Source organism: Haliaeetus albicilla, chromosome 24 (assembly GCF_947461875.1).
Source record: "Haliaeetus albicilla chromosome 24, bHalAlb1.1, whole genome shotgun sequence".
Taxonomy (NCBI): domain Eukaryota; kingdom Metazoa; phylum Chordata; class Aves; order Accipitriformes; family Accipitridae; genus Haliaeetus; species Haliaeetus albicilla.
This window is the reverse complement of record NC_091506.1, coordinates 24,958,227-24,973,506: the sequence shown is the minus strand read 5'-3', so window position 1 is coordinate 24,973,506 and position 15,280 is coordinate 24,958,227. Positions and strand designations below refer to the sequence as shown.

General features: G+C 41.1%; 1 protein-coding gene across 4 annotated transcripts in view; it reads left to right on the top strand.

Moving 5' to 3' along the window:
* The window catches only part of FGD3 (FYVE, RhoGEF and PH domain containing 3), a 115,588-nt gene that overhangs the window by 17,732 nt on the left and 82,576 nt on the right, over positions 1–15,280 (top strand). Inside the window, exon 1 of one of the 4 annotated variants that reach the window (XM_069769894.1) lies at positions 13,618–13,714. The exons of 1 other annotated variant lie outside the window; for it this stretch is intronic. In XM_069769894.1, coding sequence (XP_069625995.1) covers positions 13,633–13,714 — 82 coding nt within the window. In that variant the 5' untranslated portion in view covers positions 13,618–13,632. Of the gene's footprint in view, positions 1–13,617; positions 13,715–13,857; positions 13,875–14,213; positions 14,335–15,280 lie in introns of those variants that run through there. 2 more of the 4 variants (XM_069769897.1, XM_069769896.1) reach the window with 2 other exon arrangements.

The following is a 15,280-nucleotide window of genomic DNA, read 5'->3' as shown; positions in this document are numbered from 1 at the left end:
GGTCATAGGTAAATATTATCTCAGCTTTGTTTATTTTCACTTCCCTAGTAAAATCTGCTCTAAGGAAAGGTTAGTTTCCGTGCAGTTCTGTGTCAATCCACCAGATGACACTTGATGCTTAAAGATGAAAAGATGAGTGGTCTTGCATTAAAAATTCTGTATTCCTTTGTTGATTTAGAAAAGGAGGAAAATTCAGAACATTTTATTTCCAAAATGTTTTCATATGGTACTTGTAAATTTTAAGGGTGTGTGTATCAGAAATGCTTATATGCTCTATTTGGGCTTTTCGTATGTACCCATAAGAAAAAAAAAATTGAGGGGAGATGTTTTTACAAAGGCTTTGAACAAAAGTGTGCAGAAGATAAAACCACAATCATCATTGCCTTCCGATGAACTGTTGTTAGAAATGATACTCTTGTTGAATGAGAGGTTAATGGTGGGAGCAAAGACACTCAGAGGAGTGTATTCTTACACTGTTAAGCTCATCTGAAGGGGAGTGTTTTTGTGATCCATTTGTGGCATGGAGTCCTGTTGCCTTTGCAGGCTTTACCACAACATTGACAGTAATTACAAATATGTAAATGGTTCAGACACAGCTTTGTCAATGCAAAATGTTCTTGAACACATACCTGTCTGTGCAAGCCAAGCTGTGATGTAAAACCAAGGGAAGGTTGTTCTGTTTTGTACCAAGGCAGAGCTGAACTCACTGTACAGCAATGGTGTGATAAACCAGAGGATTAAAGTCCGGTGTTAGCATACATCTCCTTTGTGTATTTTTGTGTGTCTAGAAAACAGAGTAGAAAAATGAGCCAGAAAATTTTGGTGTAGCAATATTTCTTTTCTTCAGTCATTAAAATAGTATGTTTTAAAGGGTTCTGGGTGATGTTTTTTATCAACCTGGACTCACAACATCAGATACCGAACTTGGGGTGAGCACCAGAAGGCTTGCAAGTGATAAGAGAAGTGGGGCTCGGTCCCTCTGCGGCAGAGCCTGGAGGCGTGTACATCTGCAGCTTCGCGGTTGTACCATATTTATCTCGGCAATACTTTTGTACACGTGTAACAGTTTCTCACTGCTGTTCATCCTAAGAAGCAATTCATAATTAGAGAGAGGGAAGTACAAGATGGGTCGCACTAACTGTTCCAGTTCAAACGGTGTGGTATTTGGCAGGCTTGTAGATGTGTAAAAAGGGTTGGTGGCTGGTTTGTGAGTAAAATGCATCATTTTATATGAAGTAATCCCCCTCTCGCCGAATAGCTTGCTTTGTTGCAGCTTTTGCTCTTTTCATGTCTTTTTCTTTACCCTCTGCTGAAGATACTAATAAGGTACTGTGCCTAAGCAATGTGATTAATTACACCACGATTTTGGAAGTAACGTGCCTCACTTGAGGCTTTACAGCTTTAAGATTAGTTTAACATTTTATTGATACTATCTTTGAAATAATACAACTTAAGTAGCTAGCACACGAACTATGTTTCTTCTCCCAATGGAAAACATAAATCCGCGGCTGTGCCTTACTTGTTTTCCAAGGTAACTTATTTGTATTTCCTTTTTTATTTATTAAGCAGCTGGTTTGCCTTGCTCAGCAAAGTGTCTGCTTTGAGGCCCTCAGTCCCGTGAAGCACTTTTGCTTTATGTGGCTGTGACCAGGCATTAGCGGTTCAAGTGACTTTCTCCCAGACACTTGACATTCTTGTCTCTTGATGCCATTCGTGGTGATTAAAGGAGCCACAGTGTGCACAGACATTTAACAGAGGCATTTTCAATCTGTCACATCGGGGTATGGTCCCAGGATTTGGGAATTGTACTGGATTGAATGAGGTGAAAACTGGGCATTTCCTGATGGATTCCTCCCCCGCCCCAGTTGGAAAATACCAAATCATGGCACCTGACATAATTCCTCCAAAATGCTTTGCACTTAAATGTGCTCAGCATCCAAGGTGCATGCAAGGGGGTGGTGGCAGCACCCATGGAGGTCTCTGCAGACCCACCAGGCAGGGTGACCTCTGGCACCCCCCGGCTGCTGGCTTCGCTGCTGGAGCTGGGAGAGTGCAGACTGCAGGATATCCTCGCAATCTTGAACACTCAGTGCTGGTTTTTGCTCTTTGAAATCGCCTTTTCTGATGAGCAGTATAAAGTCTGAAGAACTTAGTTTTATGGGGAAATTTTGAAATCTCAAATTCAGTGCCAATATTTTTGTTTGTTTTATTTTTTAGTAAAAATAAATCAACACCACCCCACCCCACCCCACACCCCCCCCACCTGATAAACCTAGTCTACCTTGTCTGTTTTAATACAATATAACCTATTACTCTCTCTCTGGACAACTAGTAAAGGGCAAGAAAATCTGTAGAACAGAAGTGAAGGGGAATGATATTTCATGCTGAAGACCTGGGAATCATCTGCCTAGCAGATGTTTAAAATAAGTCTTGCAACTATTCTGCTTATAGATGTGTGTGTGTGTGTGTAGCTCATGGATTTATGCACATTCTTGATATAATGACTGAGTTCCCCTGATAAAATCCGTGGTCAGTTAGTGACATTGCAGTATATATGTTGGCAAGTGCAGCTGTGTTTGAAATCTGTCCTAACATTAATCTTGGGAAAATTGGGAATGGGTCATTTTCATTAGTGGACCCTTGCTCAGGAATTTCGTTCAGTCTGCACAGTTGGAAAGATTGGGTTGCTTGTCTGTTCACGACTGCTAATTTTAAGGAGCTGCAGATTTATGCTACGTGGCCCACCCTGTAGGTTTCAACTGCCTCCCCCCCGCCCTTAAGTTGAAGAGAATACGGAGAAGGCTTGGAGAATTGCTTATGGATATTGAGCTGACCTAGTGATAGGTTTCTTTCTAAATGATTGTAGGGAAAAACAAAAAAAAAGGAGGAAGGACTGGACACATGGAACTGCAGGCACCTCCTGAGGGCAGACCAGAGTGGCAGGATGGGTGTCTTCTGGAGAGCTGCTTCTTAGAGCTGGATTAAGAGCTGCTGGAGCTGAAGGAAGGTGTGCATGGGTAGCAGCATTGTCTGTCAGCCTAGCAATTCCTTGAGCTAAGGTCCAGGTTTGTCATGTTCAATGTAAATGAACAATATTTTATTTATAGTGCAGGATTTAAGCTGACTTTTGCAAGTCTACAATTCTACAGTTTTCAGGTGATATACATTGTCTTCAGCCCAGGCAGAAGTTCAAATGTTGTCTAATTCAGTCAAAGGGTCAATCTGGGATCAATTTGGAAATACAGTTAAGAACGGGTCACTTGTCACAGAGCTCTGTGACCTATCTGGGTGAGATGCTACAAGACCTGACTGTCAGGGTACCTCCATTTAGATGAGAAGTGGACAGCCCTAAACACAGCTTGGAAAGCTCTTAAATGACAGGAGGAACATTAAATTTGTGTTTGGAGGGTTAGCAAAATTGAATTAAATGTTCGGTACCCTTTGTAATTTAAATCTGAGTTTCCCTTTGTCTTTTATCCTGTGCACAGACTAAAAACACATCCTCACCTCTTCCCGTTTTGCTTCCTCCACCACTCATACCTGGGTAGTACATTAAAATAGAGGAATTCCACATCTGACTGCACAAAAGCTCAGCTGGGATGAAATAGTTTACAGGCCATGGTATGCATTTGTCATGTTCCCTGCTGCCCTCCATCTTCCCTTTCCATCTGTTATCCAAATCCTTTGTTTTTCACTTTCACTCTTTTTTCCTTTCTTTTCTTGTAATGCTTATGATCAACTCTTTTGTTACTCTTTTCTTCAGTTTTGTCTCAAAACCCTATAAAAGAATTATACCAAAAACATAAAGCAGTAATTCTCAGAGAAGCCGAACTTCTAAACTGTGTGTTCAAAGGAGGTTTGAAATTAGGCAATAGGAGTTTATGCATCCCTAATTAGAAGCAAAGCTAAGCGAGCATGACAAATTTATTGATGATAAACCTCAGCTCTGATTAAACATCTGTTGAAGCTCAACTTAATAAATTACAGCAGATTATTGCTGCCTGAGATGCAGTTACTGGGTGTTTGTGGGGGTCTGGAGGAGCCACATCACAATGTGTTTGTGGGACCAGCAATGGCAATCCTGGAGTTCTGTCCACTGTGCAAGGCTTGCTGCAAGAGTTAAGAAAGTCCCTTGTCCTTCTTAAAATCAAAGCAACTTGTTTCACTTAAAAAAAACCCAAACAAACAAACACACACCCCCCCCCCCCCCCCCCGAATCTTCTCAAGGTGTACTACTGAAGGGGACAAAAGATAGCGCACAAAACTTAATTTTATTTTTGATTAAAGAGGATCTGAACAGATCCTGAATGCAGGCAGAAGGCTGTAGAGTTCCAAGGGCAACAAATTGTTTAGCTTAATATGAACTTGATCTTACTTGTGTGGAAAATCATGTTTTACAGGTTGGAGAAGAGTACAGCGGGACAGCAGTCACAAGGTGGTTCAGTGAAGCTCTGGTTTAGTACCATTGGAAATAACCCAGGGGCATGGGTAATTTGTTTGACTCCACAGCACACACATTTTCTCACTGTGGGAAACCTGGGTATTTCTTGAATATGGTGTTTTGCCTTTCCTTGCTTCACTTGTGCCCTACTTTTTTTTTCCTGTAGTCCAACAGGTTCAAGTTGCATTTTGCTTTCTTTTGTAACCGGTACAGTAGTTTTCCACCTTTTCCATACAGGGATCCTCTTTTTTCATATTCATTTAGCAATATGGAAAGATATTTCCTCGAGAAAATGGGTTTCTTGAGCCAAGAATGCATTGCCAAATGTTTGTCTAAAGCGTGTCATTAGTATGGACGAAACAAACGATAACCAGCCCAAATCCAAACCTCTTGGCAGCAAGCTAGAACAAAGAACTCTTTCGACTGTCTTGTGCCAGACATTTAAACCCATGCAAGAGACACTGCGTAAAAGAACAACATTCAAAATAGAAACCCTGGGTGCCATAAAATAGGCAAGTTAGTGCAAGACAAGCGGGCCTGGTAATTTTACTCCTCAAGCCAGGATGTAGTTTCATGGCTATTCGAAAAATAAGAGAACAAAAGTAAATCCTTCTCCTGCAAATACTGAGCTTGTTCGGGGCCCAAAGCATCTCAGGCCAGGCTCTGGTCATGGAGCAGCACTCCTCCAAAAGTCGTGCTCAGCACCCCATAAGGATGCTGCAAGATAGCAGCTGACAAAAATTAAAGAATTCAGTCTGTTGATTTATATTTCATTGTCTGTTTCCCTTAAGCAAAAACCTGCTAAATCTCAGCTGGGAGGTGACTGAATTTCTGTAATTGATATATTATTCCATGTCAATAGAAATGTTACTTCATAAAGTGCTTTGGGATTTTTTTTTTAAAAGTCTTTTGTATAATAAGATTATCATTAAACCTGATTAATTATGATTGAACGCATTCCAGAATCCAAGATGAAGGCTGTAGAAACTACAGGCTTGAGTTAATGGTAATTTTACAGATCTTTGTACAGACACTGATTTTTGATTGCTGCAATACAGAAATTAATAGGAATGCCCAGATTTTTATTTTTTTTAATTTGTGTCAATACAGTTTTAACTTTTCCCTTGGTGTAGCAAGATGCACTGATTTGCCATGCCAGGCAAGTGTGCTGCTGCTGGTTCCTGGCAAGGAAACTAGGTCATTTGTACCTCTTAAGCCTGGTAGAGAAATGAGCAATTGAGTGAATTGTAACCTTTCTTTTTACAGCAAAGGATAAAATGAAGGGGAAAATTAAAAAGACTTTTGCTTTGTTTTACATGAAAGCATACACATGTACAGATAATTGCAAAAGCTGCAGAATAAAGCTTTGAATGCAAAAGCTTTTTTCATACATCAGATGTAGAGTAATAGTCCATACTAAAATTTCTAATATAATCATGGTCTCTTTGTTACTGAGCAAATTTCCACAGAGTAATTTGTCTAACACCATTTTTGTTGTTCCTGAATCAGTTTGAAAACAGAGTAAGAGAAAGCAGAAGACCTCTGGGTCCGGTTGGGTATTTCATGAGAGGAAAGCAGTGTAATGTTCTGCCTGCCCCAGCAGGAGATGCTTGTGCCGAGCCTGAAACCAGCGCGGAGGAGAAGACTCTCCTATTGTGGGGTTCTGTCACCTTTACTAGTGAAAAATAGCTGTTAATTCAATTATTCAATTAAACCTTTCAATTTCTTTGGCTAAAACTGCTGTATTTTGGCATGTGGATGAGAATCGGTCCCTGTTTAGGGCATCCCATATTTACGTATAGATCCTTATAAAAATACGATATCTGTTCTGTATAATACTACTTTGATATAAATCTGTATATGAGCCCACCTGCCTCTTTCCATGTGCCAATGAATACCTTTAAAAGCAATTTTTAATAGAGTTGTGAAAGTAAATCCCGTGCGCTTCCACTTCTGGAGGACAAGACCTTTCAAATGTTAAATCTTGTAATGGCAGCTGCGGAATGACCCTGCTTCAGCATAGCATGAAGAGGAAGCATGTTCTTTGCAAGACTTGGAAGTTTTGCTTGGAAGCACTAATTTAAATCTTTTAAGAGAATTATTTCTTTGCAAATATACTTACTGCTCAGTGCAAATGAATCTGTATGGTAGAATACTATGTTCTTTTTACTACTTCTTGCATGAAATGCTATTATGGTACTAACTTCTTTGCACGGTGTCTATTCTCTGCATGCCCCCTTTTTTTTTTTCTGCAGAATTGCATATTCTGTTTGCGTTGGACCGTGACTAATGTACGGATTTGCTTTCTGTAGTGCCAGTGATGTTCTGCCAGTGTTTTAGCAGGGGATTCCCACAAGAATTTCCCTGCCTCTCCTGTGTGCCAGTGAGAAGTTGCGTGCATCAAGAATACACGTACATCATTTATTTGCTTTGGGGAGTGGGAAAACAAAGGCTCCCATTTACTTTTTTTTTTTCCTGAAACGATACTACCAGCTCAATAGCTGGTGCTGGAGGGGGAGGCAATCCTGTCACGGGAGCCGGATAGGACGACCACTGGCCAGGAGTCCATGCTACAGTTCTGTTCCCGCTGTGAAACCTTGGCAACACTTTCCTTTTTCTTTTTCTTTTTCTTTTTTTTTATTTCTTTTCTTTCATTTTCAAGCATTCTTTGTTTGGACTGTGAACAAAGACTGTTTTTAGTAAGTATTTGTACACTGCCTATCTCGCTGCACTCTGCTTTCCTTTGGGATTGTTAGGTGCTTTTGTAGTAATAATAAAATTAAAACTAGACACTGGTCAAACAAGCTGCTATCAAAGTGCTCTCACCAAGAGCAAGGGCTGCCATTCCCCATCCCAGATCTTCCAAAAAACATATGAAATCCACAGAAATGCAGACAACGGGTTACCTACACCATACATATACACATATTTAGCTAATGGCAGAGATGCGTTCTCCCCACTACCCCTTCCCTTCCTTCCCCTCCCCGCACCCTCCTGCACCCCTTGAAGCACATCCAGCACCGCATCCAGCTGCAGCGCTGCGAGGAGGAGACCAGCCGCCCACCAGTGCAGAAGGCTCAGGGGAGACTACCTCTGCGTTCTGTGGGTGGGGGGATATCTTCCTTTTTTTTTTCTGTGGGGAGGATGATATGCCCGTGAGATCCTGCAGGACCGACTGTGGCCAGGATTTGGCAGGAGGATGAGTAAAAGTAGCTTTAGAAAATGCAGCCTCTAATGAAGGTGTCTGGTTGCAGTTTGCCCCATGAGCTGTTTTGGGAAGGACCCATGGATTAACTACCCCTCTTCTTACTTGGCAAAATATGTAAATGTAAGTGTTTTTCAGCTTGTCTTTACTGCTGGACTTTTTTTCTAGTTCCAGGATGATTTCAGAACTTCACAGACCTGAGCACTAGCAGTGTGCTGCTGTCTTGCACTGTCTGCTATGGCAGTAGAGATTCAAGTTTTTGGAAGAAAATTGTTCATTGGTGTGTTTTTGCGAAAGTTTTATTCCTATTGCTCTTAAAGAGATGATGCATAAAATTAATCATGAAAAATTACTGTAACAGCAGTAAACTAAACTACCTCTTTGTAGTTATTAAAGGGAATGATTGTCAAGGTTTGTATATATATATAGACATATGTATAATATGTGCATGCATGTGTGTATATATATAAAATTAAGAATTATATATATAAAAATTTAAAAAGAATTGGCCTGGTTCATGCTCTTCCTAAAGCTGTTCAGTGTTACGCACCATTCAAAGTACACAACTGTGGTTCCCCTTGTACAAAGGCTATCTTTGTTTTTCCTGTGAAGTCATGATCTATTTAAACCTCTGTGTTTTAATAATTAATTTTGCTGGAAACTGGAGGAAATGAGTCCATGGGCTTTTGTCCTGATAAAAACCAAATTGGAAATTGCAAAGTCAACTGTGAATAAATATACATTTCATGTTTTACTGTTTCTGCTTTCCAGTTTTGTTCCTCTTTTCTAAATGTTTTGGAAGAAATTATGAAGCTCACATCAGTGACTTCATACAAGTAAGTTCTTACTTTCAAAGCATATGCTGACCATGGAAATAAAAGGAGAATGGAAAAAGACACTTCACATCTTTCGTATTTGTTTCTGATAGATTCCATTTAATTGTACTTCCAGGACTAACCACGCTCCCCCCTTTCCCCACTTCTTGCTGGCTCCGTTCTTGGTTTTCTCCTGACACTCCCTGACATGGCTCTAGAGTAGAGCGCTCTGGTGACATGCCGCCCTAGGCTTGAAGTCTGTCATAAGTGTTTGTTGCTTAAGGTAATTATTAGCATTGCCTGTCAGTTGTTGTTGATGATGATAATAATACAATAATAACTTATTACTAGTACAACGAAATTTAATACACTTATTGAATATGCGATGTGAAAGGGATGTATCAAACATTTCTTATATAAAGACCCGTTCATCTAGTTTTATTGCTGAATAATTTTTTTCATTGTAGAAGAAAGATTAGCAAACTTAAGTAGCTAAAGTTATTTGGGTATTTAACCTTGTTTTGACACCAGTTGCACCCTACAAGTGATTGAAACTTCTCTTTTTCTTTTTCCTGCAGGATCTTAAGGGGAAGTGTCTAAAATAAGTTGCAGAAATGCATATGGCCAGGGCAAAATTTTCTGTCTAGTTTGTTTAAGCCTAAAAAAGTAAAGATGCTGAGTTCTCAGAGGAATGTATTTTGGCAGCAGAGGTGACTGACAGCAAAGCTAGTTCCATTTTCTCAAAATTTATTCGGTTTTCAAAAATTTATCTTGCAACTGAACAGTGATAAAACCCCATTGCTGGCTTAATGCCACCAAGGAAACTGTAAGTGGATTGGAACAATCATGCTTTAAAGTTGCAATGCCCCTGTAGTAATTGCAGATTCAGGGAGGGAAAAAAAAGATAAACAATGTTTCATAATTATTTTTTTATTGACATTTTAAACCAGCCTTAGTTTTTACAGTAACGTCTGTAAGCCTTATTAGTGCATATGAGGAATTTTTCTGCTCTTGTATGAGAAGGAAATGCTGGCCATCAGCAGAGATGGGTTTTAAAATGTTGAAAACTTAAGGAGGGCTTTGAAAAGTAATCTTTTAAAAAATCACTTCAGCTTCCTTTTTAGTGACTTGGACTAGGTTAGAATATGTGGAAAACCTGTATGGTTTACAAAAAGTATCCTGAGTTGTCTGTCTGTCCACACAGTGAGCTTTACGCAGGAGAAGATTGTAAAAATACCTTCCGCAAATCCCTGTATATAACAGATACCTCTATAAATCTCCATTTTCATGAGCTGGTGTACCATTTCAGTTCTAGTTATTTCACTTGGGAAGCTGTAACGTATTCACACAGTAAGCTTGTGTAGCTCTTGGACAAATTAATAATTGTGTAAATTTTTTGTTGGTTGTTTAAAAGTTATTACTCCATTCAAAAAAATAGCTCTTTTGCATAGTGTTACCGTATGGCTTGAGTGATTAATTGCATCTGCTGGGGTTTTTGGTGATTTTTTTTGCTGCATGCAGCTATTGATACTATTAATACACAGCAGTTCAAGTGTCTGCATCAGATATATAGTGTAGCAGTTAGGTGAGCTGACTGTTTTCCTTCGTTTCATTCGCAGGTGAATGTAGTTGTCAGAGTATTAAGTGAAGGGTAAACAAATAACAGGTATCTCCTTGTTCCCCGTTTTGCTGTGTGCATGATTTGAAGTGTTAGTTTATCCTTAACGATGGCCTCTTTTTTTTTTTTTTTTAATTATAACTCTATTTTCTTCTTCCAGCAAGAGGTTATCAGTAATCTAAAAGCTACCAGCAACCAAGAGATTAATTCTTCATTTCTTTGAGTGTGAACAATTCTAATAAAAAGCTTCAAGAAGATTACAGGAGGATCACATAGTAATAAATAGCCATTCACTTGCCATTTTTGTTCTATTTATTCTTTCTCAAGAAAAGACTGAAGTCTATTTTTTTCCTTCAGCTTAGCACATCTGATATCTTGCCTTGTTACTAGGAGACGTGGTATGATATGTATGTTGCTTTCCTCAAGCACAGTGGTGTTAGCCACTTAATCACAGGAATGCAGGCTGGTAAGGGTCTATTGCTATTTAGCTGTTAGAAAGTCTAAAACAGTAGTGCTTTTTTATTTGTTCAGGGAGTCTTTGAAGAAACCTCCTGGCTATGCTTTCCAGACATACCTGGATAAGTGTGATTTTTATATACATATAAAAACATATATATTCTTTTTGGTAATCAATATGTGCTATGCCTGCAATTTCTTGGCCTTCTGCTGTGCCTCAGTTGTTACCTTTGTCTCCCCCTGGCAGGCCACCTTTTAAACAAAAGAATAATACATCTGAGCTGCTCCCATGTGAATTCCCCTGATCTTGCTGAGCTTCCTTGGTAGTCAACAGTGTGGCTTTTTAATCTGGTTTCCTGAGGAAGTGAGGTTTATGCAATGGTGTTGTCTGTCCCTCGCTGCTCTTGAGACTACAGGCTCATTTCAGAGCAGGTTGATAAAAGGGGTAAAGAGCTCCAGAATAAATTTTTGATCTTCTTTTCCTTTCAGTTTTTCCAAAATTCATTAGCAAAATAGATCCCTAGAGAGGAGGAGACGAGCGGGCAAAACCGTGAGGTTGGCAGCTGCCAGCTGGGCAATGGGTACGTGGGTTGCTCCAGACTAGCCCCATCCTGCGCTGCTCTGTGCCTGCTGGGGCTGTGAGCGGGGCGCAGTGGAAAGCTGGCATCGCCGTAAGGGAACATGGCCAGAAACATGTAAGACTAGGCTAGGTGAGCCGTGCAGAGCTGCTCCTTGGCTTTTGGCTGCAGCAGTAGCTGGGCTACTCTGGTTTCTGGCTGTTGGGATTTTTAAGCATTTTTAGCCCTTCCCCATTGCTTGTTGTAGCAGTTGGTGTTTTATGGTGTTTTGCTGTGTTTGCATTGGCAGATTTGGTTGTGCTCTTCCTCGAGTTTGCGTAGGAATTGGGATTTTGCTATGAGTGAAACTTTGCTATTAGTGGTTATAAAGACGTGACGGTGGGGGCAGCTGTAGGAGCACAGGAAAGCACGTTGAATCACGGTCTGTGTAATCTGGGTACCATGTAATCAGCAAAACTTATTTTTGTTGTGATGCCATAAAATAAATAAGATTTGCATTTTATTTGTATTAGGCTTTTTGATTTGTGGCCTAGTAAAGAAACGTTGAAATCCTGTTTGGCTGGGGAGGAAAACAGGTAGAAATATGTGGATTAGGCTGTTTGCTCTCTGCTTCACAGGAAGATGGGACTACCTTCCCTCTGGGGTTTCTCCACTCCTGTACCAGCAGTATGTCTTCTAGGGGTGGTGTATGTATAAATGTAATACTACTTCATCTTCCTGCTGCGAGATGTTGTTCGGGAAAACATTTGTTCATACTTTTTTTTTTCTTCTCTCAAAGAAGGGGTGCTCTTGCACAAGCTGCATATTGTCAACTCAAACTGAGGCAGAAATCGCTGCAAGTGAGAGAGGAGTCGGAAAGGGACCCCATTTAGGATATTGCTGTCACCAGTTCTCCCCTGGCCCCACACAGGTGGGATCTATCAGCCACCTCTTCAGCGGCGCTGGGACCCTGGTGGTGTCTCCTCGTCCCCCACGTGGGAAGCGGGGGGATGAGGAGGGGGCTCCAGGGAGAAGGCAGCTGCTGCTGGGGCTCCGGGAGCAGCTGCGGGAGCAGCCACCGCCGGGGTTTTCTGCAGAGAGACTCTTCGGCCGGACGGGTCTTGCCAGCCTTGTGCCCAGCTGGCTTGTAGCTGTTCTCACAGTGCTTTCACCTCAGCTTTACTCCATGTCTGTCCTTTTGTATGGCCCATAGCTCTGTTCCCTTCTCTCTTCTTGGCTTAACTTTTTAAACAAGCCTGCTGGAAATGATAAGTAAACATGTAGAATCTGGAGTGGACCGCCTTTAGCTGCGCTGCTTGCAAACCCAGAATGGTCTGTTGTGGAACGCAGGCTTCCTGGTGTCCTCTGAGGAGAGAGGAGGTCTGGCTAGTGTGCCAAGGTGGAGCTCTCTATTTAATAACTATTATTAAAAAACCTTTCGCAATTCCTGTGTGTTCAGAGACAGTGCATGGGGACTTTTTTCACATGCAACATTTAAATTCATTTAAATACATTAGCTGTAGTTAATGGTAAACTGATGACTGTGGAAGTTGCTGTTGCTTTGTGGCAAATACTGGACAGTGAATATTGTGCTTCGGTCAGAAGCATTGCATTAATGTCACTGTACCTAGCAGCTCTTGAATTGATGCAAACTAAATTTGTATCAAATTTAATCAGTTTGATGAAATTGTACTGGTCATCCTCAGCAGGATTTTGGTGCCAGGCTTCAGCCTACCGTGGATTATTTTGGTTGACTTTTAATGGGAAGTCTGACAAGACCCACGGAGGGGGAGCGCGGTGTTGGCGTGAAGTCAGGGTCTTGCTGGAGGAGCAGCCGTGGAGCAGTGTGTCGCAGTGCCCGCCCTGCTTTTGCTGATGGGCTTTTCTCAGTTCTGCAAACAACAGCAAAATCATTGAGGTGATGTGTTTCATACTATGCATAATTGTCCATAAGAGAAATGCTATCCTGCGTTTTAACAATAAGCTGATGCTCCTTATCAAGCCTTCCTGAAACTAGTCATCCTTGCTACAGCTTCAGCTGTGCAACAGGTTCATCCTTGTCAACCAATTTTTAATTGCAATTGAGCATTAATTCCCATCTGTGCAAATTCCAGTATGTAAATAAAGTTCCAGTTCTCCGGCTCCTCTTTGGAGGGCTCTTACAGCGCACTTGTTTGAAACAGCATCCCCCCAGTGTCTTGGAGAAGTTTAATGCTTTTCACCTATGTGAAATTTGGTGGAAATGAAAGTAAGTGCAGGTAAAATTAAAGTGGTAGTAGTAAACCCCTTTTCTTCTCCTGGTGTACAGTCCCGTGCAGCCTGGCTTTAAAGCATCTCCACTGAGTAGCAGCATTACCATCAGCGAAGCCCCCTCCCCTTCCCACATTTATTTCCATGGTAACCTGGGGAGGGCATTCTGCAGCCTCAAAACTACTTTTGCTCTTTCATCATGCAAGCTGGCATTGTCAAGGGCTGAGTGTATTCCTACAGCTTTGAATGAATATAAAAAAAAAAAGGAAAAAAAAAAAAGCTGAATTTGGATGGGCAGTTGTTATTTGGGAGGCCCTACAGCAGGAAAGAACGGGCAACCTTCAAGTGACCTAGTGTCCGTACGTTGCTATAGTAAGGAAAAAACAGTCTTGCTTCATTAATTGATTAACTTGGAGGGTGGGGGTTATCAGAATTATCCTTCTGTGAAGCGAATGTGGCGATTTCCTGAAACGGCTTCGAGGTGGGGGGGAAAGGGGCAGATGGCTGGCCAGGCTGTGCTGGCGAGCTGCTGGTAAGCTTGCATGCTGTGATCTGTTGCAAATCTTGCTTTCTTATGGAGTCTTTAATGTCTTTTCAGGTATCGTTTAGAAAATGGTGTCTTAACAGATGCCTGCTCTTTGACTGTATTATGCATTTGCCTTTTATTGGTGTAGAAGTGGGGATCTTTAGCGGCATTTGGCAATGCGTGCTCTGTGTGAGCAATTTAGAAGCTGGTAGTGAAGCGTTTGCTGTGTTTCCGGCCGTAATGAGCTGGATTGATTTTATGATCTCTATGGTGCATGCTTTCTAACATCCATATTTATGCAGCATTTGCGTGTAGATGTTGAGAGGATTTTATTATATTTGAGCAGGCTAAGGCTATTTGATTGCTATGTGTGATAAGAGTAGCATGTGGAACTGGTAGTACTTGGTAAAAGAAAACCAATTGCTTGCAAACCATATCTGCAGACGGGGAAGAATGAAATGATGTTGTAAGTAATTATTTTTTAAATATTCTGAAAGCAGAAACCTGTCTGATACAAGCATGGTCAGAAACGTTTCAAAGAGTATCCTCATCTTGTATGATAAATGGATTGGACAGATTATTATTTTTAATTTTCTGCTTATGTCTGTTTACATGTTGTCTGAGTACATGAATCACAGTGCAGTAATAGTATTGATTGAAATATTTCAGGGGTGCTGCCTGATCAAAGGATTGGATTGCCATTTGATTGGTTTGTGACAAGCTGACAGGATTTTTTTTTCCCCTTCCTTGCATTATTTGGTTGGGGAGGGGTAAAAATGTAGCTTGCTTCTAAATGTGTCTGAAGTACATAATGGCTGTGAAGTCACCATGACAACATTGGGACCTGGATCAGATTTTTCCCTCCTTCCCTTTTCTGTTTTGTTGTTTTCTAAATATTTGTTATTTATGCATTCTCTGAGATGTTTGAGGGAGTATCTTACACCTCCTGTTGGTACGGGACTTTTAATGATACCCAGCTCTTAAAGTAAATTATGTTTGCAGGGTTTTCTTTGATTAAGCACAGTCCAATGTATACAATTTGCTGTACAACTAAGGTGGGATCTAAACAAGGACATGAGCACCTCCAGCACGAGATAAGAGTCTACCTTCCCTGCGATTCTGGTGTTGCAGTCCTGAAAACTTCTGCTGAGCTCTTGCATGGTCCTGGGGATTCTTGTATTCTTGTGGCATTGCCTTGTGGGACGTGGAGCCTGGGGACTTCTGAAAGTTATGTATGAGCTAAGGTGTAACAGCATCTTCATTCAGGCATGGCTGGAGTTTGGGGCAAGCTTGGGGACAGCGAGAAAAAAGTCTGATCACGGTCAAGAAACAAGCAGTTCTTCTACCCTTCTTTGCTAAGGGGTGCTGAATGCACCTCCCAGGTAGGAAGATGGTGGAAGTTTTTGCAAGAT